The following is a 27026-nucleotide window of genomic DNA, read 5'->3' as shown; positions in this document are numbered from 1 at the left end:
TTAAGTAATACTTTGTTAATATGGAGAATCACTTACCAATCTGGCTGGTAGCCACAACATTTTTATATTTCGGGTGCTGGTTCACAGTGAGGCAGAGAATATCATCAGTATGCTCCAGATAGAAACTCTGACTTCCTAAGAAAATTCAAATAAGGTTTTATTAAAAATAGTATTTCAGCGATGGCAGTGAAGAATTTTTCCAGCAATCCATTGCTATGGTCCACACTAAAAGATCAAGTGGAAGGATGGGAGGCAGGGCAATCATTACTTAAAATACAGCACAAACTTGCTGTAAACAGAGTTTTAAAACTGTTCACAAAAAGACTGTTTGCTCTTTTTCAAATACTTACAATCAGGGATGACTAGGGAGCAGCCCAAGGGCCACAGCCTGTAGCCATCATCTCCCTATAACTTCAGGGCAAGGACAAAGTTGATCAGTGGATAGCTCAGCTCTCTTTCTTAAGTGGAGAAACCTGTGAGAGGGGGCCAGAGGAACTCTAAAGCTTTGTGAAGTTCATTTAGCAAATTATCCCCTCAAGGATGACTTTGGATGGAGAGAGGAAAATAGTGTAGATGGGATAATGCCTCCCAACCCCACAGATACTGGGGATGCACTGGGAAGGACATTCCCAAAGTGATGGAGACACGATGGCTCAGATGGCTCTCCTTTCTTCCTGGCAGAAAGATCCTTAAGATGTACTGCTGACATTATCTTTGTTCCCTCTGGCTACTCAGTAGCAATTACAGACTGGGGCCTTGTCTTCACTACAGAGTTTTGTTGACAAAACAGTGGAGGTATACACACTACAATGCTCTTTCCACTGACAAAACTCTCCTGCTTTGCCAACAAAATAAATCCTCAACGAGAGGCGTAGAGCTTTTTGTGGCAAAGTTACATCGACAAAGTGTCAGTGTAGGCACTGCACTTGGCTATGTTGCTGTAAATAGCCTTCAGGAGGTGTCCCACAATGCCAACACTGACTGTTCTGGTCAGCAGTTTGAACTCCGTTGCCCTGCACCCAGGTACACAGGCATCCGCCCCTTCCCCTTTAAAGGCCTGGGAATTTTTGAAATTCCACTACCTGTTTGTTTGGCGTAGACAGCTCACATCCCAGCTGACCATGGTGGCTCCACACAGAAAACATTGTCCTGTTTGGAGCTGAGTTGTTGGATCTGCTGGTACTGTGGGGAGAGGAGGCTGTGCAGTCCCAGCTCTGCTCCAGCCATAGAAACTTTGATACCTACGTCAGATTTCTCATGGCTGTTGAGTAAGGGCTACAAACAGGAAAAACATCAGTGCCATGTGAAGATAAAGGAGCTGGGGTAGGCGTACCAGAAGGCAAGGGAGTCAAACTGTTGCTCTGGTACTGTGCTGAAGACCTGCCAATTCTATAAGGAGTTGGACGCTATCTTCGGCAGCAATCCCACCTCCACAGCCAAGAGACCCAGGATACTTTGTGGGGATGGGGCTGGAGACAGCGGACAGTGGGCTCAATCCTGAGGACGAAGTGGTGGACAAGAAGGTCGAGTTGGAGGACAAGATGGGACGGGAGACAGGCTTGTCCGGTACCGTGGTGAGCCAGGACCTCTTCTCAATCTAGGAGAGTTCAAGCCAGTCCCAGCACTCCATCTATGGTGTGCATGATGCAGGAGAGGGGAGCTGTGGTAACTAGTCTTTTGAGTTGATGCTGCTCAGTTACATGAGGTAGAGCTGTCCTTTGCTTTGTTATATGATAGAAGTGGGTTAAGGGATAGAAATGTACAAGACTAGCTGCACTGGTGTGTGCTTCACATTCCCCTGTGCAGCTACACAGTAGGACAGAACATGTGTTAATGCACACTGAGATTTCACAGGAATCCTCCAGAGAGATCTTTAGGAAACTTTTCTGAAGGTACTTGCCAATCCTCTGCTGAAGGTTCCTTGGCAGAGCTGCTTTGTTCCTTCCCCCATTGTGGGAAACTTTCCCGCTCCAATTGGCAATTACCTATGCAGGGACCAAAGTGGCACACAATGACCAGCATATGGACCCAGTCTGAAGCCGCATGCATACAGGAGATGCACCTTTGCTTACCCTCAGGATATTGGCTTTAATGACCCCTGCCTGTGGAAAATGGTGGCAGAATTTGTAATTTTATCCCTACTCCCTTGCAGTGATCCCTTTAAAAAAAACACCTAGACCCTTTGTCCCATCTTAAGCGTCCCCCGCCTCTGCCAGGCAAACTCACCATGTTTATGGTATTCGCTGAGCTGTGTGCTTGCCAAGGGACAGTGAGAAACTGATTCATATTTTAAAAGAGGCGTATTTTACTGTAATGTTTCAATGCTGCAATAACCATCATGCTTCTGTTTCTTGTGCTTCTGCAGATGTGGCCTTCAAAGAACCCCCTACACACCGGTGGAGTGCCTCTGCCAGATAAGGAGGACATGTTTTGAGAGATGCGCCAATCCTCAGATGCCAAAAAACAAGAACACAGGGCATGGAGAGAGACTTTAAATGAAAATTAGAAACTAGAAGGCAGGTTGGTATGGAGAGCCAGGGGAGCACCTGCATAGATGATAAATGTGATAGAGGAGCAAAGGGAGATGTTGAAGTCCCTAATCGCACTGCAGGCAGAATATATGCATGCTCACCCCCCACCCCAACAGCTGATACGGCACTGCTTGCCACATCCTCCCCAAACTGCTCCCACCCATTCCTTGCAGCTTCCTGGCCCGTCTCAGTACCCCATTCACTCCACCCCTTCAGACAGCTTCCAAAATGATAGCTGGAGTTACACGCAGGAATTAGAGCCTATATCAGGACACTGCCCTTCACTGTTATCTCTCTTTCCACCAAACATTTTCTGTGTGTTATTAATTGGCTTTTAATAAAAACATACTCTCTGAAAGATAATCTTTATTTGTCTCCTACACACGGTGGTTTCTGTTGGAATTAATATACAGTGGCAATTGGAACATTTGCAGACTACAAATTATGGTCAGGAATCATCAAAATTTTCATGCAAGGCGGCAAGTTAACAAAGCATGGCAGAGTGCTATATAAAAAGACTTACATTACTGGTTCTCATTGTCAAAATGGTGTCTCAAAGTCTCCTTGATTCAAATAGCCTCCCATTGTGCCCCTCTAATAGCCTTGGTATCCGGCTGCTCAAAATCAGCTGCTAGGTGATCTGCCTCTGTGCTCCATCCATTCCTGGGGGAAACTTTTTACTCTTAGTCTCACAATATTATGGAGCACACAGCAGGCTGCTATGACCATGGGAATATTTTCCTCATTCAGGTCAAACCTGCCATAAAGGCAGCCCCAGCGTGCTTTCAATCTGTCAAACGCATATTCAACGGTCATTCTGCACCTGCCTAGCCTATTGTTGAAGTGCTCCTTGCTTCTGTCCATGTTTCCGGTGTAAGGCTTCATGAGCCATGGGAGCAAGGGGTACCAAGATCACTATGGGTATTTCAACATCCCCCATTGGAATCTTCTGGTCTGGAAAGAAAGTCCCTGCCTGCAGCTTTCTGTACAGGTCAGTGTTCCTGAAGATGTATGAGTCATACATCTTTCCCTGACCACCCCGTGTTTATGTCAGTGAAATGACCACGGTGATCCACAAGCATCTGCACTACCATAGAGAAGTACCCCTTTCTATAGATGTACTCTATCACAAGATGGTCCAGGGCCAAGATTGGGATATGCTAGTCATCTATCACCCCACCGCAGTTAGGGAATCCCATTGCTGTAAAGCAATCCACTATTTCACACACATTGCTAAGAGTCACAGTTCTTTGTAGCGGGATGTGATTAATGGCCCTGCACACTTGTGTTAATGCAACCCCAACAGTGTACTTCCTAACTCCAAACCAATATATGACTGACTGGTAGCAGTCTGGAGCTGCCAGTTTCCACACAGTGATCGCCACGCACTTCTCCACCAAGAGGGCTGCTCTCATTTTGGTGTTCTTGTGCTGCAGTGCTGGGGCGAGCTCCACACACAGTTCCAGGAAGGTGGCTTTCCACATCCGAAAGTTCTGCAGCCACCTCTCGTCATCCCAGACCTGCATAATGATGCAATCCCATCACTCCATGCCTGTTTCCCGAACCCAAAAACGACGGTCCACTGTGTGCAGCTGCTCCTTCAATGCCAAAAGTGGTGTTTCTTTCCATGGCACACAGCAGATGAGGCACCTTGGATGCCTGTTCAGATTTGGTGCTCATGATATACTGCATGAGCAGCCACGATGTGTTCAAAACAGTGACCCCCAACAGTAGAGAGCAGTGCAGGATCCATCCTTTCAGGCAGAAATGACGGGTGCACAGTAATCAGGGACCATTAAAAATGGCATGAAATGCAGTTGGAAGCCCATGGAATAATGGGATAGAAAAAACATTGAGCCCACACCCATGATGCACTGTGATCCACTCCACCTTCCCACAACTGCTTGCTGCAGAAGGTGGTGAGTAGCACAGTGGAATAGCTATCCACAGTGAACTGCTCTCACTGTCAGTGCTAGCGCACCAAATGTGGATACGCTCCGCCGACAGAAGGAACGTTGTGTGAACATGCACAAGCGATATAATTATATTGTTTTTTGATTGGCGGCATAACTTGGGCCGACAAAACTCTAGTGTAGATAAGGCCTGGGACTGAGAGGGAGTAAATACAGCTAAAAGCAGGATTAACTTCCAAGTCTATTTCTCCATGGAAATCTGGGGCATATGGAAGGGTTGGGGCTAGTGCTTAATTTGTGCCAGGGCTTGCCAAGGCTGAGCCCCGGCACCTCTAGGCTTGGCAGTTCATAGCCCCAGCACCTCTGAGCTTGTCATGTCAGTTATGAAAGTAAAAAAATTGCTTGAGCCCCTCTTTCATTACAAATTAAGCACTGGTTGGGACTGTGGAGCATGGCCAGACTTCTCCTTGCTCCTCCTCCTGTTTGTTATATGAAGAGAAAGTTGTTTTCTTATCCTCTCCAAAACACAACATACACACACTGTGCAAATGAGTAAAACTACGCTTTTCCTGGGATTTGACTGTGTTAAAAAAGTAACTCAAAATGAAAAAACAGGTTGGGATCCTCCTAGGGTTCATTCCTGAGGACTGTTCAGCCCTAGGGTTACCATATGTCTTGGTTTTCCCAGACATTGCCTCTTTTTTGAGCTTCCTTTCTCTCTCTGGGTGGATTTTTCAAACAACAGGAAATATCCAGGATTTCTAGAGAGCAGACAAGCTGCAGCTCAGAAAGTGCCCCAGTAGGTCCACTCCTTGGTTGTTTCCTCCCTTGCATCCACAGCTGATTGGTCCATTCCCTTGAAAGCCACAGCTCCTGTATTCCGCCCACCCAGGCCCCAGTTCCCATCCTTGGGGTGGGGAGGTCTTGCAGGAATGTGGTGACTGATGGCTGGCGCTGTGTCCTGAGCTTGCGCTAGCCACATTGCCAACATGACAGGGTGTGACATTGCCCCCCATCTCCAGTGAGTACCCATGCCACAGGTAATCCCTCTAGCTGTCCCAACTATACTCCCACCGGCTCCCTCTTTTTGGGAACCTGAAATATGGTAACCCTATTCAACTCAACCCTAGGCCCCCTTTTCCTAGAGAGCCACTGCCATCTCTCTTATATTCAGGGTGGATTTTAACAAGGGACAGTCAAAAAGCCTGCAAGAATTTCCATAGCATCTCTCACAGGAGCTACATCTGCTCACAGGAACAGGGTGGCTTCACAAAAAACAGTGGCACCCTATTACATTCATACTACAGTACAGTAACCAACAACTATAGGCTAATTTACATTAATTCCCTACCAGGATGCAAAAAGAAAAAAGATATCTAAGAAAGTGACAAAATTATGATTGTTGAATGAAAAGGTTGTCTTGGCCATAGATTTTTTGTTTTTGTTTTTTTAATTTCGCAGTACTGTTTCATTGTCAATTACCTGTGGAAAGATTTTGAACTATGCCTGCTGCAGCTGTGTGGAAAATAATATCAGCACCATCATTGAGGTAATGAAGATTGTTGCGACAATCAAATCCTCTGTATCCAAAAACATGGTCTAAAGCCAGCTCCTAGTTAAGTAAAGAAAAAAGATTACATAGTGGAATAAAAACAAACAAGGGAGTTACAAACCATGTTTGGATCAGATAAAGCGGGGTGCTAAACTAATTAGACAAGCAGGAGCGGCTCCAGGCACCAGCGCACAAAGCACATGCCTGGGACTGCAAGCCGCATGGGGCGGCCTGCCAGTCGCCATGAGGGTGGCAGTCAGGCTGCCTTCGGCAGCATGCCTGCGGGAGGTCCGCCAGTCCCGCGGTTTCGGCGTCAATTCGGCAGCGGGTACGCCGAAGGCGCTGGACCAGCAGACCTCCCGCAGGCATGCCGCCGAATCCGCGTTACCAGCGGATCTCCAGCAGGCATGCCGCCGAAAGCTGTCTGACTGCCGTGCTTGGAGCAGCAAAATACATAGAGCCGCCCCTGTAGACAAGCAAATATTTTGGGAGACAAAGAAATAATTAAACAATAATTAGTAAAATTTCCCTATTCTACTATTTTGAGGATGGTATTTTCATTGACTATCTACAATACTACTGATTGACTAAACCACTGAATTCATATTCTGATTCTTAAATATATCAGTCAGCTATAAACTGATTGTTTCTTTAAGGTCTATTCAAGGTAAATTTAAGGTTAACAAACATCTACATTTATTTTTTTTCACCCAAATTAATACAAAGAAATTACAATGCAAAATTTATGTGTAAAAAACAGTTACCTACCTTTCATAACTGTTATTCTGCGAGATGTGTTGCTCATGTCCATTCCATGTTAGGTGTGTGTACGCCCATGTGCACGGTTGTTGGAAATTTTTCCCCTAGTGGTATCCGTAGGGCTGGCTCTGGATGCTCTCTGGAGTGCCGCACCTATACACCAGTATATGAGGCACCACCATATGAAGTTCCTTCTTGCCATCGAATCCAACAGTGGTGATGGGCGGGTCATGGAATAGACATCAACAAAACATCTCAAAGATCAACAGTTATGAAAGGTAGGCAACTGTTTTTTCTACTTTGAGTGCTTGCTCATGTTGATTCCATGTTAGGTGACTCACAAGCAGTATCCCTAGAGGTGGGCTAGGAGTTCACGGTCATGCAGCCTGCAACAGTGCTCTGCTGAGACTGGCATTGTCCCGGGCCTGCTGGATGATGGCATAATGGGACTCAAAGGTATGGACAGCCGATCAGGTAGCGGCTCTACAGATGTCTTGAATTGGCACCTGGGCCAGGAAGGCTGCTGCTGAGGCCTGCACTCTTGTGGAATGGGTGGTTTCAATTGCCGGCAGTGGGTACCTTTACCTGTTCAGAACAAAACTTGATGCAGGCTGTTATCCATGAAGAGATTCTCTGCAAAGAGACGGGCAGACCTTTCATCCTATCCGCCACTGCGACAAAGAGCTGAGTTGGTTTTCAGAAGGGTCAGATCCTCTCAATGTAAAAGCTAAGGCCCGTCTAACATCCAGAGTGTGTAACCTAGTTCTTCACTGGATTTATGAGGTTTTGGAAAGAACACCGGGAGGAAAATGTTCTGATTATTGTGAAATTGCAACACAACATTCGGTAAGAAGGCTGGGTGCAGTTGCAGCTGGACCGTATCCTTGTAGAATACAGTATATAGGGTGGTTCCCACATGAGTGCTCTAATTGTGGACATCTTCGGGCCGAAGTGATTGCAATATGGAAGGAGACCTTCCACGAGAGGAGCAGCAGTGAGCACGAGGCTAATGGCTCAAAGTGGGGCCCTGTGAGCCTTGATGGTACCAGGTTCAGATCCCAAGCCAGGATAGGGTAGCAAACTTGAGGATAAAGTTGCTCCAAGCCTTTGATAAATCTAGTTGTCATAGCATGGTAGAAAACAGATTTGCCCTGGACCAGAGGGTGGAAGGCCAAGATGGCTGCCAAGTGGACGTTGATAGATGAGACCACTAGGCCTTGGTACTTTGAGGTGCAGCAGGTAGTCTAGGATGGACTGTAGTGAGGTCTGGTCAGGAGACAGATTCTGATCTAAGGCCCAACATGAAAAGCGTTTCCATTTGGCCAGGTAGGTTGCCCTTGTGGAGGGCTTTCTGCTACCCATCAGGACTTGCTGAACTTGAGTTGAGCATGCTTGTTCCTCCTCATTCAGCCATGCAGCAGCCACATCGTCAGATGCAGGGATGCTAGGTTCGGGTGCAGCATATGACTGTGATTCTGGGACAGTAAGTCCGGCCAGAGTGGGAGCTCTAGCGGCGCTGCTGTTGAGAGCTGCAACAGCATGCCAAACCACGGTTGGTGTGGCCATGCAGGAGTTATCAGGATAATCCTTGCTCTGTCCCACTTGATCTTTAAGAAGGTCCTGTGCATCAGTGGAATCGGGAGGAAGGCGTAGGTCAGTGCCCCCGACCATGGGAACAAAAAGACATCAGACAGGGAGCTGCTGTTGAGCCCTCAGATCGAACAGAACTGATAGCATTTTCTGTTCTGCCTGGAGGCAAACAGATCCACCTGGCGAGTCCCCCACCTGTGGAAGATCACATTGACCACCTCTGGGTGGAGTGACCACTCATGGTGAGACAAGACGGACCTGCTGAGGAGATCTGCTAGTGCATTCCTGGCCCCTGGGAGGTGCGATGCTACGAGATGAATGGTATGTTGGATGGAGAAGTCCCCCAGCCTGACACAGGGCTGAGGAGCGGGCTCCGCCCTGCTTGTTGATATAAAACATAGCAGTGGTATTGTCCATTAGAACTTGGACTACCCTGCCTCTCAGGTAGGGAAGGAACGCCTGGCAAGCCAGGCATATCACCCTGAGTTCCCTGATATTTATGTGTAGGGAGGGTTCCTCCTGCAACCAGAGACCTTGAGTGCTGACATCAGCTCCCCACCCTAAGTCTGAAGCATCAGAAACCAGTGTCACTGATGGGGAGAGAGTTATGAAGGGGACCCCCTCCAATATCACATGCAGGTCTGTCCACCACACCAGGGATGACAGAATGTGTGGCGGAACTGTGACCATTAGGTCCAGATTTTGTCTGGCAGGGGCATACACTGAAGCCAGCCATGCCTGCAGTGGTCTGAGGTGTAGGCGAGCATGTCGGACCACGTAAGTACATGCTGCCATGTGGCCCAGTAGTTTGAGGCATACCCGGGCAGTTGTGAGTGGGTGAGCTCTCATATGGGTGATGAAGTATGTCGTGGTCTTGAACCGTGACTCTGGTAGGGAGGCCTTGGCATAGGTAGAATCTAGCACTGCCCCTATAAACTGTATCCACTGAACAAGGATAAGAGTTGATTTTTGCTCATTTATAAGCAGGCTGAGATCCTGACAAGTGGCTCGCACCAACACAAGGCTGTGTTGGACCTGGACCCACGATCTGCCTCTGATTGGCCAGTCATCTAGGTACGGATAAATCTGTATGCCTCTCTGCCTCAGGTAGGCAGCCACTACCACCATACATTTCATGAAGACCCTTGGAACGGAGGCAAGACTGAAGGGCAGCGCCGTAAACTGGTAATGACTCTGGCCCACCACAAAACAGAGGAATCTCCTGTGCTAATGGAAAATAGAAATGTGGAAATATGCATCCTTCAAATTGAAGGTGGCGAACCAGTCTCCTGGATCCAAAGAGGAAATGATGGAGGCCAGAGAGACCACACAAAATGTCAACTTTTTGAGATATTTGTTGAGGCAGCGCAGGTCTAGAATGGGTCTGAGGGCCCCTTTAGCCTTCAGTATTAGGAAATACTGTGAATAGAAACCCTTTCCTCTCATGTTCTGAGGGACTTCCTCCATGGCCCCTATCTGCAAGAGGGTCTCCACCTCCTGGGTGAGGAGTTGCTTGTGAGAAGGGTCCCTGAAGAGGGACAGGGAAGGGGGGTGGGAGGGAGGGATGGAGGATAACTGCAGGATGTAACCAGATGTTATGGTGTTGAGCACCCAATGGTCCGAGGTGATTCTGGACCAAGCAGTAAGGAATGGGAAAAGCTGATTCAGGAATCGAGAAGGGGCTGGATCCAGGGGCAAGTCTGGTGCGTCATCTCGTAGCATCGCACCTCAGCTGGGCACACCTTTAAAATGACTGCCTCGAACCACCTTGGTGGTGAGCAGGGCCCAGTTGGGAACTGTCTCCTGGTGGCCTAAGGTGTATATAACCGGAGGGATTGGAGGCTGGCCTTTGAGTTCTTTAGCCTGTGCAGCCTAGTGTCCATTTGCTGCGAAAAGAGAGCTGGTCCTTGTTTGACATCCCAGAAGACTGCAGCCATGAACTATGCCTAATGGTCACAGCTGAGGACATAGATTGTGAGGCACAGTCAGCTGCATCCAGTGCCGCCTGAAGAGAGGCCCTGGCCACCGCCTTAACTTCCTCCAAGATGGCCGAGAACTCCTGCCTTGCCTCTTGAGGCAGGGAGTCTGTGAAAACTTGACAATCTAGTTCCAAGTGTTATTATTGTATCGCCCCAGTAGAGCTTGCTGGTTGGCAATACGTAAGGCTACAATTATGTCATGGAGGTCACGGAAGTCACGGAATCCATGACTTCCACAGACCTCCATGACATTTTCTGCCTTGGGGTTGGAGCTCCTAGCTGGCTCCCCTGCAGCTCCCAGCCCTCACCCTGGTGGGGGGACATTACACCTCCCAGCCATGGTGGATGGTGGGGGAATCCCACGCAGCTGACCAGCCATGGTGGGTGATGGGGGGACCCTGCAGCTGCCCAACCACAGCGGGTGGCAGAGGGATCCCATGCAGCTGCCTACCTGTGGCAGGTGGTTGGGGGACCCCCTACAGTTGCCCAGCCATGGTGGGGGGACCCAGCAGCTCCCAGCTGCCGTGGGAGAATCCTGAAGCTGTCCAGCTCCAGCAGGGGAACCCCCTGAAGCTCCCAGCCACCATGGGGGGGTGAGGGGACCCCGCAGCAGGTCAGTCCCCAAGAGTGGTGGGAGACCCCGGAGCTCCCACTCACCACACGTGGCGGGGAAGCCGCTGACCTCCCTGTTGCCGGGGGTGGCGGGCCCCACCCAGAGTTGCTCAGCTGCTACACTGGGGGGGACCCCAGAGCTTCCTCTCACCGCAGCGGCGGAGGACCTGGGACTCCAGGCAGCAGTGGGTGCTGAACCCGTCTCCCCATTTTGTCAGGAATATATTTAGCAAAAGTCAGGGTCAGGTCACAGTCTTCCATGAATTTTTGTTTATTGCCCATGACTTATCCATGACTTTTACTAAAAATATCCATGACAAAATCTTAGCCTTAGCAATACATAACTGGAAACTGGCTGTCGAATAAACTTCCGAAAAGGTCCAGTTTGTTCGCGTCTATGTCCTTCATCGTCTGTTGAGACCACCAGTGACCTGGGGGAGGGTGGAAATACATGTACTCAAACCCCAGGGCCAGGACATAGTACTTTTTCTCTGCCCTCTTTGAAGTTGGGGGCAGAGAAGATGGCGTTTGCCACAATGCTTTTACTAGTTTTAGCACCCCTGTCATGCACTGGTAAGGCCATCTTAGAAGGAACTACTGCAGCCAAGATGTCAAATAGGCTCCTTGAGAACCTTGATTTGCAGTCCCAAGTTGGAGGCTACGCTTTTGAGCAGCTCTTGACGGGCATGGAAGTCATCAGGTGGCAAAGGGTTGGCAGGCCCGGTCACTGCCTCATCCGGGGAAGAGGAGGAGGAGGCAGCTATAGGCAGTGTGGCTGGTTCCTCCTCTGCCACAGGTGCCAATTGTGCAGGGGCTGCCAGAATCTTGGTGCTGAGGTACAGCTCCGAGTCTGATGCCTGTAGCGCCGGTGCCTGTAGTGCTGAAGCTAAGGTCTAGCCCTCAGAAACCACAGAGGGGTTTGAATATGAGCCCTTCATGGACAGAAATCCCCAGGGGGCCCAATACTGTCATTGGGGTGGCTATTGGGTGGACTGCCAGGGGCCCAACGGTGGGCCTGTCGCGGTTCTGGCCCATGGGATCAGTGCCGACCATGCCTAGGGGATTGGGAGCGCTCACACTCACACCCAGAGGAAGACTCCTCCCTGGGAGTCCAGGGTGGGGCTGAAGCTGCCACATGCTAGCTGGTACCTGGCTGATTGGGGACAGACGTCATGATTGGAGAGATGCCTCGGAGACAACGACTGGCATCTTGGTGCCAGAGATGCACTTTGTGGTGCCAGGGATCGGTGCCAGGCAGGCAGAGATTGGCCGGCTGGAGAGTGACAACGTGGTGATGGGGAGCAATGGGCTAGGGATTGGTGCTGTGAAGGAGATCAGTGCCACGAAGGAGATTGGTGCCATGTTGGAGGCCCAGATGGTAGGGTCTCATTGTGGGCTACCCTTTAGAGGGAACCCGCCTTCGAGGAGTCCGCCGAAGATGGGCCCAGATCCTGAGGCATGAGTGGCACCAGGAGAGACATCAAGTCTCTTGCCGCTCAGAACACCTCCGGCGTTGAAGGCACCAAGAAATGTTACAGGCCCCGACCACTCGTGGGAGTCGGTGGTGGATCCTGATTTGGGCTTGGTGTTCTGGGTGGAATAGCCACTGCCCAAAGTGGCTCCAGGGAAGATGAGTAGCCCGGCAGGGGTCTCAACTCATGTGGGGATTCCAATTTCCCGGGTAGTTGTGCATGGTGCTGGGGAACAACCTCAGTTCGACTGTGACTTCTTACATTTCTTCTTAGACATGGAAGAGGGGGAGCGGTGCCAGGAAGATCCCAGTGCTGGGGGAGCACTCCACACTGATGCCGAGGTGCTCAGTGCTGAGTCGGAGCAGCATGGTTCTGACGTGGAGCACAGGGCAGCCTCCATTAATAGTGCTTTTAATCTGATGTCCCTGTCTTTGAGAGTGTGAGGTCTGAAGTTTTTGCAGATCCTGCACTTCTCTTTAATATATGCCTTCCCGAGGTACTGAAGGCAACTAGTGTGTGGGTCACATAGTATAGATTATTTTTAAAACCTATGTGATATTGACAGACCAGGTAATTGCTGCAAATTGTGTCGATAGATAGCTATAGTATTTGGCTTGCTCAATGCATGTAGTGAACATATATTTTTAAAATTAGGGACTACATTTTCAGAAAAATGTGCACTCCATAATGCACAAAAAACCAGCATAATTTGGGGCACCATTTTGATTTTGTATGCAGTCATGATAACTGCATGTGCAAATAACCAATGTGTAACTAGTATTTACATGTTTAATATATCAAATGTCTGTGTAAATTAGGGATGTACAGAGAGTCACAACCAGGCCTATACATTATTTTAGTCTGCACTCAAAGTATGGGTGAAATTAACACAATAAGCATTAATACTACAAAAAAAGAAGAAAAAGTGCTAAGCCTGACCTCAACCAGTTTCTTTTTTTTGTTGATATCATTCTTTTGCAGTTTCTCAGGCTGAGGAGCAGCTCTGCTAACTGGTGGCCTGAAACAAACACAGAGAAAACAAAAAAAGAAGATAATTAATACATCTGAAATGCCTGCTGTACTTGCATTGTAATCCTTGTATAATTAATCCTTACTTGGCAAAAAAATCACTTCAGATGCAAACGGTAAATGATAATTTATTCCTTTTTATTTAATCTGAGCTGCTTTTTCTGTGGTGATATAATCTTTGGGGTATTTTAAGGGCAACATTTCACAAAGCATAGAGCTAGTGTATTTATTGCAACATTATATAGCACAGAAAGTTGGACTCTAGAAGAACAAAACAAAATCGAAAGTAAACAAATAGAAAGTAAACAAACCAAACCCCCACAACTCAACCAGGCAAATAAAAGCTCAAAATATACATTAACAAAATATATCAGCAGGTGATCTTATGACAATAAAAGAGGAAAGAGTTACCTTGATCCCCTTGTAAGCGGCAAATAAAACCAAGTAAGAAACTTAGTACGGTTTATACAAATATTTTGGCCATTTTAATCATGCACAAGCATTTTCAGAGTTCATCAGTCATTCCTATGTGGCACAAACCATGCTATTCAAGCATGCCAGCAAGAACTAAAACAGAAATTAAAGAGTGCACCAGTCTACAAATTCAGAAAGGTCATACCCTGGCATCACTGGGCAAACTCTGCACTAAAGCTCCTACAGAACAGGGAGAAAAAAGGAAGCTATATTAATGCTTCCCACACACTTTATACTGAACTGAGAGTATACTTTTGTGTATTTTAGTTATTTCAGAGTGCCTTATAGAAACTGTAGCTGTTGGAAACATAACAGTCTCATGAGTGCTGCTGAGAGTTTCACACAATGGATGTTTGTTTGTATTCTAGTTCATCTCATAATTTAGCCTAATTCCTATTGATTCTTGGTAGGTCAACTTGTGTACTGAGACAGCTTCTATTTTTTTGCTCTCAGGGAAACAAGGTTCCTTTATTTTCTCTGAAAGTGTTCAGTCAAAACACATTATGTAATCATCAGTGATAACTGAACCAAACCATGGTATAATCACCACCAGAGACTAGATAGGAAGTAAATGATCATAAAATTTCATTCCATATAAAACATTAAGCTAAGCTAGAACATTTTGCAAAGGCCAATTTGAACCCAGAACTAGTATGAGGCCTTTAAATGAGCAATTCAGAAAAGCATCAATTGTTTTCTTGCATGTTTCCTGTTCTTTTTTCTGTTTTAGTGTAATTTTAAAATGAATTGATTTTACGTTTCTTCACCTAAGAATGTCTGTTAAAGTTTATGACAAAAGCAAGCCAGGATTTGTGATGAAAGTAAGAGGATACTATCACTATGACACAATCAGTAAATAATTAAGTAGCCAACACAAAATTTATTTTGAAAATATAAACACACACAAACACACACACACATATATATATATATATACACAAATATTGTGTGTATTTATATATACATATACATGTATATATATACACATATGCATTCAGTGCTTTATTTTCACATTGTGATTCATAAAAGAAATGTAGAAGAAAAGCAGCATCAAGTTCATTTTCACTTTTAAAAAGTCTATGGTCATCGCTAATTTGTTTGAAACTTAAGATGGCAGTGTTGAGGGTGAGAAATTTGCATTGTAATAAATTAAGAATATTTACCCTTTGTGACCTGTGCATTCTGTACTGCACAGTCATAGAAACCTGTGATTTTCCTGTGTGTTAATACTTACTTGACAATTCCCTGCCTCCAAAGGAAAGCAAGTTAAAACATAATACAAGTATTAACGGTTTCTTTCCAGTAATTTAAAGAAAATGTGTGCACATTAAGAGATAGGAGAAATGAATTCTAGAAAAATGTAGACACACTCAAATGTTATGGGCTTTAATATTTGCAGGCACTCTGAATCACTACAGACTTAGTTACTGTTCGTAATAATGGGCCTGATTCTGTTCTTACACCAGTTTTACACAGCTGTAACTCATCTTCCATGGACCTAATCCAGATTTATACTTGTGTGAGTCAGAACAGAATTAGCCCTGCTGTTTCTATGGATGGTTAGGTGGGAGTGGAAAAAGATATGAGTGACAATTCTCTTCCTCCCTTCAGCTAACCAATAAGTCTGTAGTGAAATATTTAGATGTAGCAGCAGAAAGAGGAGGATAAAACATGCATGAGCAGAGGTTGCAGCATTGGGAGGATATACAAATTAAGTGGCTAGGTGAAAAGTTGGGAGTGGGAGATTTGGAAGAGAGAGGAAGAAAAGGGGAGAGGTTTTTAGAGGAAATGGAGTCAGGGTTGAGAGGAAAGGGTACAAGTGCTGAAGGGAGAGAAAAAGAGGCCTGACTGCAGGAAAAAAAAGAGACAGAGCTATTTAGGAAGGAGAGTAAAGAAGTAGAAAGGGCAGGTCAGAAAGAATTAGGATAAGCTCCCTGGGGCAGGGATTGTCTCTTGGTCTGTGCGTGTACAGCACATAGTACAATCTGACTCTGATTAGTGCAAGCATAATAAAAATGATAATAATAATGAAAATCCTGTTCCTAGTGAAGTCATTGGAAACAGGATTGGGCCATCAGAGAGGACCTTACATGAAAGAGACAAATAAAACCGCTGTCACCTGAGAGAATCCAAGGAAAAAGTCCTGGCAACTGAGATTGGGAGTGAGCCCAAAAGCAAAGAGATGGGCAGAGAGGAGGACCTGGGTGCCAAGTCAGACACAAAAGTGAGCAAGGTGGCTAGCTCGAGAGCGCATGTTCTAATAACAGAAAAAGAAAAAAAAGCAAGCCTGAGAGAGAGCATACTCCCAAGAAGAGAAAGGCATGGTCAGAGAGAGAATAAGGGGATCCAAACCTGGGAAATCTGTTTGGGCGACGAAGTTATAATCTGAGATTTGATAAAAAGTTGTTCATATCATAAAAGATGTAAGCGAGACCTTAAAAAGCAATTTCCATTGGGTGCTGAGAAGGAATGCACATGTTTTTCTCATCATTCTAAAATCTGTTACAAAACATCGAGAACTTTTCACAGAAGTTTTAAAGATTTTGTGAAACCTAAAACTTCTTCATGTTCTCCCATCCTCATGTATGTATGGGAGTGTATTATAATAACATCATAATATTCAAGTAATAGTTAGGCTACACAATCTTTTTTTGTCATTACTTTTACTTAACATTTCATGGATATTGGACAGGGGAGTAAAAATAATGTTATTTGACACTGGAAATAGCCTGCTTTGGAATATAATGGATCAAATCAAATTTAATCAAGGTTAGAAGAAAACATCATTTAAAAAAAATCATATCAGTACAACAAAGTCACTAACGTTTTTACAGTACCCTGAATGATTTGACATGTATGCTGATGCACTCTTTAAAACAAAAATAAGATATTGCAGAATGCATGGTGGTCATAGCCATTTTCATATATTTTAAGAAAGGAAGCTATTCATTGCATTCACATGTCATTCTAATTCAGTCTCCAAACATGAACAAGCAGAAAAGCAGATCAATAGGAACTATAGTCAGTTCTGAATGGGAACTAGAGACCTTTATTTTTAAATCAGCTGATTGTTGTAAGTATCCTGCAAAGCTGTTTAGCTGTTTGGCTACTGCAGGATCTTGGTATAGGCCTCCTGCACCTATCTATGGTTCCTTCCTATATAATAGTATGCACAAATAGGGCAATTTGGAAGATCTTGTTTGGTGATGCTAGCTGCAGACAGCATATTGCATCAGTTTCTTGCTTCACTGACTTCCAGGAAAAAATTAAGTTGTTAACTCTGAGCTAAAAAGCTTTGTATAACTTGTTTACTGGCTATGCGAGAGATCACTTTCTCCCCACATATTACCAGACTAGTAGGTATGATCAGCTGAGGCACTCAAGCCAACAGTCCCCAAATTTAAATGGCTAGCTGATCTTACTGGAAATTCCTCAACTCTGGTATTTATTTCCCTTAGTAGTCTGACAGAATCCAAGTTTGCTGACATTTAGCATACCCTGCAAAGTATGTCTCTTTTCACAGGCTTCTCTCGGGTGCTGGGGCTAGGTTTGTATTTGGTGTGTTGGGGGACATCAATTTATTGTATTAATTTAATACATCCATGATAAGACTGTTGGTAGCTGGGGACATTTGATAAATAAAAATATTCACTCAGTGAATGGAGAACTTTTGGAATGAAGGAGGTGGTATAGTGAGTGAATACATTAGTCTCTCACCTCTGGATGATTGGATTCAAGCCAGGTCATAAATGACATGCCTTTGAAGGTTTCCCTATGGTCCCTAGTGGACTCCAGTCCACATGATAAAAAAACCTCAAAGCAGTTGACAGTTCCTGAACAATGCTGGAGCAGAAAGCAATTTTCAAGTTAGAATGGAGAAATGTTGATGGCACTTTGTGTGGATAGACGCACTGTACTGGAATGACTTCATTTTCAAGCACACAAAGCTTCACACAAACAAAAAACCAGTTTGGAGCCAGCCCTCTGATCTGGCAACAGCACAATGGCTGCCTTGTAGAGATTGATCCTGAGTTCATTAGGCTACCAGCAGCTGGGAGTATAGCAGTCATAATATGTTCAAGTTCTGGGGGAGAACCACAGTGGAAGCAGTGTCCTGTCAATTACAGCTTGAATAGGTCATTTTGACATCAAGCTGTAGAGAAGGTAAAAAAGTGGGATCCTAGAAGACTCCAATCCACCCCAATGACCACTCTTCTGTTAAAAGACTCATTGTATTATTTCCTACACCCCAAATATATTTTTTTCCAATATATTCTGAATAGTCTCCACGAATGCGTGTATACAAATAGGGATTCATTTCCAAGCTGGCTTCTGAAATTGCACCCACAAAATTATACATGTAACATCCATATTTGCATGAGCAAATTGTGTAACTATGCATCTAGCTATTCAATTTATAGTGCAAAAATGTGTGTGCAATTTTGGAGGCTTGTTTGAAAACTGAGCCCCTGTGTTATAAGAAATAAATCATCAACAAAAGAATAACCAATATTTGAGGATAGGAAAATCCTCTTTTTGCACCCTACTACAGTGTAGGATTACAAATGATACACAGTAGATAATTTGAAAAACAGCCTATGACAGATAATTTACAATAAACAGGACAGACTAGTGTGATACAAAACAGAGGACTAGACATGCTAACGCTGCTTTTGGTTTTCCACATATTCAACCTGCATTGAAGGATTTTCCATCACCATAGTTATTAAGCTGTTAGTTTATGTAGACATGCAAGTCAAACAAATGAATGCTGCAAACACAAGATATGAATTAGTGTTAGCAGAATACAAAATGCAAACATTATTATGCCTCCCATATTAGTGGCATGAAACGTAATGTTAGTCAACAGGCTCATTGTACTTCTTGTCATTTAAATTCTAGCTTTGGTCAGTTAAAATGGTCCCAATTCAACCATTAAACTGGTTCTCATATAAGACATAATTCCTATGTATTTTCCTAAGTAATATATAACATGGCTTACAATTGTCCTGGATTGTCCGGGACAGTCTTGCCACTGACCAAGGTGTCCCGTGGTGTGGGAGCGCTGCTCTTTGGGCTCCCACACCGCGAGACTATTCCTGCAGCAACTCTGATTGACACCCTGTTCCTAAATTACATAGGCAGAGCAGCGAGCAGAATGCCAATCAGAGGAGCAAGAAAAGAAAAGAGAAATAAGGGGAGAGAGGAAGACAGATATGGAGGGAGGGGGGAGAAGAAAAACAAGGTGGAGGAGAGGAGAGAGAAACAACAATGAATTAATTATCTTAATTGAATGCACAAACTAATACATCTGCGAAGACATTTTAAAATTGCACCCCCAGCCCCACCTCCCCGGAGCTCCACCTCTGCTAGGGGGAGGGTCCCAGAGCCCAGGCTCCAGCCTGAGCCCAAACATCTATACCGCAATTTTACAGCCCTGCAGCCTGAGCCCAATAAGCCAAGTCAGCTGACACAGACCAATCATGGGTGTTTAATTGCAATGTAGATATATACCCACTGTTACATGCTAAAACTGCATCTGCTGAAGAGGCTTCACCCAGACTCCCTGACCAGTACATTGCCATTGGACTCTGCTAAGCCTCAGGGGCTCCCAACCCTGGCCATGACTAATCTCACATTTTGTATACTATATGATTTCTATAATCGTCACAGGTACTTACACAATGATTATTTTTTATTAAGCAACTAAAAAAGTAAAAGAAAAGGCATATGCTACAAGGGGTTTTAACTCTTTTCTGAAGGCATTGACTTAGGTTAGGTTAGACTTGTCCAGATGGGCTTACAAAGTTGTTGTCTTCCCCTGTACAAGGATGAAAATCCTGCTGCTTAAAGGCTCGGCACTTTGGAGTGTCCTGTCAGTCTGCCCCTGAGTTGGAAGTCCAATGCAGTACAGGACTTTGATCTGTACTCCACTGGCTTTGAATGTGCTGTCTCTACATAGAGCTTGGATGTGTGGTGAAATCAGGGCACATTGCAACAGCGGGATGGAGTTCAAAGTCCCTGCTCACTCTGCTAGTGGCAATTCAGCTATCATAATCAACCCTCTTCTTATAGCCTCTTTCCTATGGAGCGGCAAGAACAATCAGCCCCTTTCCTACATAGAGAGGGAAACAGTAGAATAATCCTGCTTCCCCACAACCCTGCCTGAAGAGAGAGGTGGGTTCTGATGGCTCCCTTCCAAGACAGAAACATCCACCTGGCTCCCTTCCTCTTGTCTGTGGGGATGGGGAGGGAGGAACTTTTCTGTCTCAGGGGGAGGGGAGGGGAGCTGAGGAGAGGCACTTGAAGGCTAGAACCCTTCTGCTCCTCTGACGATACCATGGAAGGTACTCTTGCCTGTCTACCGCTAGTGTTAGTGCACGTCCTGGTGTGTGACTAGTGTGTATGGATGTTGGCATATATCTGGTATGCATGGGTGTGGGTGAAGACTGTTTATGCTTGGGTAATGACATGCATACAGGTGCATGGCTTAGGAGGTAGAAAGGGAATGAAGACTGATGCAGAAGTTCGTGGAGAGACTATCTGAGGAAAGGAAGAAAAACTGTGTGATGGAGAATGGGGAGGCGGTCACTTCACATTTTGTTTGAGGACTTATTTAAAAATGGTTAAGCTCATGGTCCATCAAACTGGATCATCATTTCACCACTGAAATCTCAGCCCTTCTTCCCTTTTGCTTTTCCAAAGGCTGAATGCAGAGGAGTAAACCAAAGTCACAAAGTCTAGCCTCCTTCCTCAGACATGGAGAAAGTCACCTTTGCAACACTTTAGCAAGTGATAGGCTGAAACCAGGCCTCCATTGTGATAAAACATTTTGTTGCTAGCCTGCTGAACTGGTTCAGCTCAATGTCTTGTCAGCTTTCTCAAGGAGTAATCTTTTCTAAACTATGGAGCTTCAACACCTTCATTTGTAGTAGATGTAAAGAATTTTTGTGACTGGCTCCATCAGTGCTCAGTGCTATCCTCATTAATCAATGCCAGGGATGCCAAGCCTGGAAGCTCCTGCTATGTCAAAGAATTGAGGCCTTCCTATCCATTGGCAAGAGAAAACTTGTAGGTTTTTTATTTTGTATCGTTTGTTCTATCGCCAACTCTTTGTATTCTTGCAGCCCAGCATCTTTAGGAAGTGTTCAGAGTGTGGTTGGACATGTCCCTCACAGACTGGCATAAACGTTGAATCTTGAGCCCAGGAAAAGAGTTTGACTGGCACAGCTATGAGACTTGCTTCCAAATGTCCTTGCAAGTTGTTAGCTCCCATCTAGCCTCTCTGGGCCTCCTCTGATGTTTCCCAGACATCTAATATAACGTCGGCCTAGCAGACCTGGAGGTTCTACATCAGTGTTGCATGTATCAGCCAGATTGGTCCCAAAGCCAGACCTCAAAAACCCCCTTTCGGCCATCAACAGACAATTCATCAATTTAATCTTAATGTATAACGGCTCTAGAATTTTTGATGACTTAATGCACTACTCTGGCCATCAATACCAACTCCATGTCAAGTGAAGCTTTACCTGCTCTGCACTAATGGAACTCCACTTTATACTTGACTCTGTCTTTTATTCCTGACATAAGAAGGTCGATGACTGTGCTGAGGCAATTGAAGGTGTGATAGCAACAGATGGATCAGATCTTTGACTGAAGAACACAGCAAGAAATAATGGACAGTCTGATGTGTTCACTTAATTTGTACTGAAAAGTTTTGCACTGATGTATTGAAATCTAGTCTCAATGCCAACAATACTGTCAGCCCTTAATATCATGGGAGCATAAAATGTAATGGAATTGAGGCTTGCACCCCTATGTCTCAACTTCAACACACTTTCAGCAGATCCTGTACCATTGGCCTCAGAGAAGCAGGTGTCTATGAATGCTTCAAATACCTTGACATATTTGGCCACTGATCTTGTAAATTGTGAACTCTGTCCTTGAGCTCGGTTAATACATGCCTAGGTTGCATATAGGAACATAATGATTAGTAGTGATTAGTATCTTGGGATAATTCATAATTATTTGTATTGTTTGATGGTCTCATATAAAAACAAACTACCTAATTCAGACTGAAGAAACTTTTTATCATAATATGTATGAGTCATATTTATTTGTTACTTGCACATATAATTCAGATGAACTAAATGTGTATCAAATATGATTTGTATATGTTTAACACATATTTTTATCCAGTAAGCTACATATGAAATGTGTGTGATCCACAATAAGGTCATCAGATCTGCAAATTCCATGTATATAAAGTAACCCAAACCATACCTTTCATATATAAAAATATGAACATCAGCCTGTGAATCTTTTGTGAAACACATGGAAAAATGCAGCTCTTAATCTGCATTATAAGGGATTTTTGAAAAATTTCAGATAGCTGTTAAAATGTAATATGCTAATCTTGATTATTAGACAGAAACAATAGCTGAAGAACACATAGTGCACAACAGATGGGGGATGTTGTAAGCTACGATTGTACTCTCTCAATCTCAGGCTGGCTGTGGGGTGGATTGTCCTCTGCAATAGTTTACAGCAGCTTGAGTGGTGTTCTAATTTATACTGATTGCCAAGAAGTTATTATAACAGTTGGGGACTACTGGAACAAAGCACCTCCCTTCCCTAGGCTGTGTTCCCTATCACAGCTAGAGGCAGGGGGAGCGATGTAGGAGCAGGTCTACTGGCTCTGCTTCACCAGAGAATCCCTCTGCTCTGGTCTGATTCTCCCACAGCTAACTGCAGCAGCTGTAATGTTGTTTTGTACGGATTAATAGCACAAAGCAATCCAAATGTGGGGGGAAATCTGGGCCAATATATCATATAATGAGGAAACATGTATCTCCTATGCCACCAATCATTAATGTAATGATGAAGATTTAGTAGTCTTGTAAACAAGGTGGGTCAGATTCATGGGTATGCCATGGCTGCTTTTGATGCGCCAACAATGCAAAACAGGTGTAAACCAGATTTTTAGTAAGTTAAACTGAATATACAGCTACTTTGTATCACCCAAGCAGCATAAGCAGCCAGAACATATGAGGGAACGTGGCCCAGTATATTCTGGAATTGTGTTTTCTGGACCCAGTGTGGTATTCCATGCATACTACTGACTTAGGTCTATTCTCCCACAATTAAAATTTAACATTTCTAAATGAACCTCAAAATGTTGATGTGCAGTAGGTATCATTATACACATTTTACAGAAAGATAAAATGAAATACAAGGATTTTGTTACTAAGAAAGTAGAGAAGATGTACATATGGTGAAAGAAAGGGGAGGAAATGATGCCCAAACGTAAATTTTTAAAAACACATGAACTCTGGGACTTCATGTCTTTGTTCCAAAAATTATGGGTCCCAAAATATGTGGGCCAAAATTTTCAAATTTGGATTAGGTGCCTATATTTTCATTTAGGCACTTAAATAAATGACCTGGTTTCTGAGATGCTGGGCATCCAGAGCTTCCATTAAAGTCAATGGGAAATGTAGGGGATTTTAAGTGCTTACATATAGATATAGGTGTCCAATTTTAAGCACGCCAGTCTGAAAATTTTAGCTGTGTATTTTGCAATGAATTATTGTGTTCCTTCTGTGCAGCATGAGGTCTTGACCCAGGAAAACATCTCTAATCAGGAAGGGCACATAAGCATTTGTTTAAATATGTGCTTAAGTCTCATTGATTTCAAAAGAACTTAAGAAAATGCTTAAGTGCTTTCCTGAATAGAGGTGGATTTAAGAACAGGTTTAGAGGCTTTCCAAAATCAGGGCCTAATATAAGAATTTGATTTTTTTTAAAGTAGTATACTAAATAGGTCCACCATATAACCCATCACATCCTTAAAAACAACAATAAAAGCAGCTGAACTACATGCAAGAAAATTAAGCTGAGAATAGAATCCAGGGTTCTTGACTGAGTCCTGTGCTCTAACTAGTAAATCACAAAAATACATATCGTTAATCCATTTTAATTTCCAGTGTATCCTATTTCTATTTCCAGGTTTGATGTCCAATTTGAAGTTCCACATAGCACACAGTTTGCATTGCACTGCAAATGCCACATAATGTATAGAATATTTGAGCTCCTTTAAATATGGAGTCACCTGATAATTGCCAAGTAGTTATTAACCTACTCTTTTTTCTATTTACTTGCAAGAACTACAGTAAATAACAAAACTATGCCCCCCAATTTTTTATTGGTAGGTGGTACTAATTAAAAAATAAAAATAAATTGTGACACTTCCCTGAGGCCCTGTCCCTGCCCTGTCCTTTCTCCAAGGCCCTGCCCCCCACTTATTCCCCCCTCCCTCCATCGCTTGCTCTCCACCACCCTCATTCACTTTCACTGGGCTGGGGCAGGGGGTTGGGGTGAAGGAGAGAGTGAGTGCTCTGGCTGGGGGTGTGGGCTCCAGGGTGGGGCCAGAAATTAGGGGTTCATGGTATGTGGGGGAGAGGGTTGGCGTATGGGAGGGGGTGAGGGTTGGGGGTGGAATTTCTGGTTTTTTTTAGGGTTTTTTTCTTAATTAGAGAATTACATTTTTTTTAAAAAAAGATGAAGCTGCAAAGTCAAGCACTCAAAAGTTAGTGAGGGCTGAGAGAGTAAAGCCCAGAACTGCTGGGTTCTGTGTCCCTGGACTGGGACCCAGAATACTGGGCAGGCCAGAGTTCCCCTACCAGCCACTGGGGAAGAGGCACCATCAAGACAGTGCTGGAGAAGGCGACCTGAGATGGTTTGCATGGAAGGACTTTGGATAAATCTCTGTGAGAGACTGTCCTGGGAAGCTCTCATTGCTAGCGGCGCCTCCCCTTGGTTGTCCTGGGGATTAGCTCTGCCAGGCATCACACCCCTATTTGATGGTGTCTTCACACATCCTATCTCATGCTGCAGCTCCTCTCACTCCAAGAACTGCAGCCTCCTCTTCATGATGCTCTTCCAGCCAGGTCACTACATGGTTTCCTCTTCTGAGTCATCAGTAGGGTTCAGACTTTTAGATCCACAGCACAGACTTTTACTACTTGAGCTAACATAGTAACTGGTAGCAGTACTAGAGTGTTATCCTCCATGTGGATTAGCCACATACTCTGCCAGTGCTTTCACAGCAGAGTAATGCCAGTGATTTGCTCAAAGCAGAATAATGTAGAAACTCAGGACTCCTAGGTTCAATACCTGGTTCTGTAGGGAAGCATGCTGTAGTGGTTACAGAACAAACTCTTCTGTCCCTGGCCTGTCTCTGTTCCCCTCTGCTCCACCTTGGTTCCTTTCCCACATCCCTTTTGCAACTTCTCATCCTCTGGCTTCTGCAACACCCCTCTCTCCTTATCTTCCTCCCAATTTCTCACTCCTCTGCATTCCTATAGGACTACTTCCTCCTTCTTACTGTCTTATAATGGAAACTATAAACTATAGGTGATGCTACCAGTTCCATCTTTTTAAAACAAACACACACTAATTAAGAGAGCATACAGCAGCCATGTAAAAGATAGAAGGGGAATTCAAAAATGCCCACAAGGAATTTATAGGATATAAGGCTGGTACTGAAACCAAATGCACAGATGAATGGGAATATTTTTAAAGAATAAATATTTCAAAAAATGAGCATCTTCACCCAAAGAGCACAGTATAGTTCAGATCTGATCAGTAATGCCCTTTTTATTCATGTCCTAAACCACTCTTGAAGGCAGACTGCTGAATTCTATGGTTTAATGATAAGGACAAACATCCTCTAGATATCAAGATGAATCATGTCAACTCATTTAACTTGAGATTTGATTTGATTTCATTCTGTAATTTTGAAGATGTAAGTTCACAAAGATTAGCAGATATTACTTCCTATTTGGGGATACCTTAAGTTTACTGTTTTACTTCATATCTAAAAGTAAGAATACATAAGTCCGTAAACATGAATTTGGAAGAAAAAAAGATTGACACCTCTGTGATTAACAAATAACCCTTCTCCACTGCCCAAGGCACACAAACATATCCCCAATTTAACCCATGATGCACTGGGACATAAGAATTTTAAAATGCTGTCTTGTCAATATTTATAACAGACTTTTTTTAGTTCAATAAAAGCAAAGTCAGAAGAATTTATTGAATATATGGAAATGAATGCCTTTGCATGCCATACCTTTCCTCAACTGAAACCTCCTTCAGCTGCTGGTGTGGCTTTGTTCCTTCCATTTCTCGGATGCTTACTGCATAGATCTTTGTTGTATAATCAATAGCCTTTTCTCTTGCAACATCACTGTCATAACCTTTAATAATGTGAAAAATAAAATGACACCTGTGTAGTTTGTTTTCAATTTTGTATTGGAGAAATAAGAAATAGAAAGATCTGCAACAACAGAAGCAGTCTAAGGCCTGGTCTACACTCCGGGAGGGGGGCTTGACCTAAGAGCCAACTTCAGCTACGAGAATAGCGTAGCTGAAGTCGACGTATCTTAGGTCGACTTACCTCACACCCTCACGGCGCGGTGTCAACTGCCACCGCTCCCCCGTCAACTCTGCTTCCGCCTCTTGCCGTGGTGGAGTACAGGAGTCGATGGCAGAGCAATCGGGGATCGATTTATTGTGTCTACACTAGACACGATAAATTGATCCCCGATAGATTGATCACTACCCGCCAATCCAGTGGGTAATATAGACATACCCTTAGGTCCTGATCCTACAAAGACTTACACATAGTTAACTTTAAGCATGTACTTAACTTTAAGCACATGAGGAGTCCCATTGAACTCAATAGGATTCCTCACATGCTTAAAGTTAAGAACATATGTGAGTCTTTGTGAGATCAGGGCTACATTTAATATGTATTTTGCATATTCTTCTTTTACCTCCATCCTCTTCTGCATCTGTATCTGACTCCTCACTGTCAACCAGTTTACTCTCTTGGATGCCCACAAACTCTCTAGTCCAGATCATCAAAGCAGTATCAGCACCACCTACAGTCAGTAGCACAGAATCATTATGTAACCATCGAACGTTGGTTACATGGGCACTATGACCCACATACTTCTTGAACTTTGCACGTTGTCCCTGAAATATAAAGAATACATGTTATCACTTAAACTATTCATTTTTCACATTTTCCTACAGAAATTTTCCCC

General features: G+C 44.3%; 1 protein-coding gene across 3 annotated transcripts in view; it reads right to left on the bottom strand.

Annotated features, from left to right (window-relative positions):
* Positions 1 to 27026, bottom strand: part of EML6 (EMAP like 6) — a 403044-nt gene that overhangs the window by 26738 nt on the left and 349280 nt on the right. For all 3 annotated transcript variants that reach the window (XM_005308049.5, XM_065590765.1, XM_065590766.1), the window contains 5 exons: positions 26754 to 26955; positions 26048 to 26174; positions 13348 to 13426; positions 5927 to 6056; positions 37 to 135 (listed from right to left, as the gene is read on the bottom strand). In XM_005308049.5, coding sequence (XP_005308106.2) covers positions 37 to 135; positions 5927 to 6056; positions 13348 to 13426; positions 26048 to 26174; positions 26754 to 26955 — 637 coding nt within the window. The remainder of the gene's footprint in view (positions 1 to 36; positions 136 to 5926; positions 6057 to 13347; positions 13427 to 26047; positions 26175 to 26753; positions 26956 to 27026) is intronic.

This window comes from Chrysemys picta, chromosome 3, assembly GCF_011386835.1.
Source record: "Chrysemys picta bellii isolate R12L10 chromosome 3, ASM1138683v2, whole genome shotgun sequence".
In the NCBI taxonomy this organism is placed as follows: Eukaryota; Metazoa; Chordata; order Testudines; family Emydidae; genus Chrysemys; species Chrysemys picta.
This window is presented reverse-complemented; position numbering and strand designations above follow the sequence as displayed.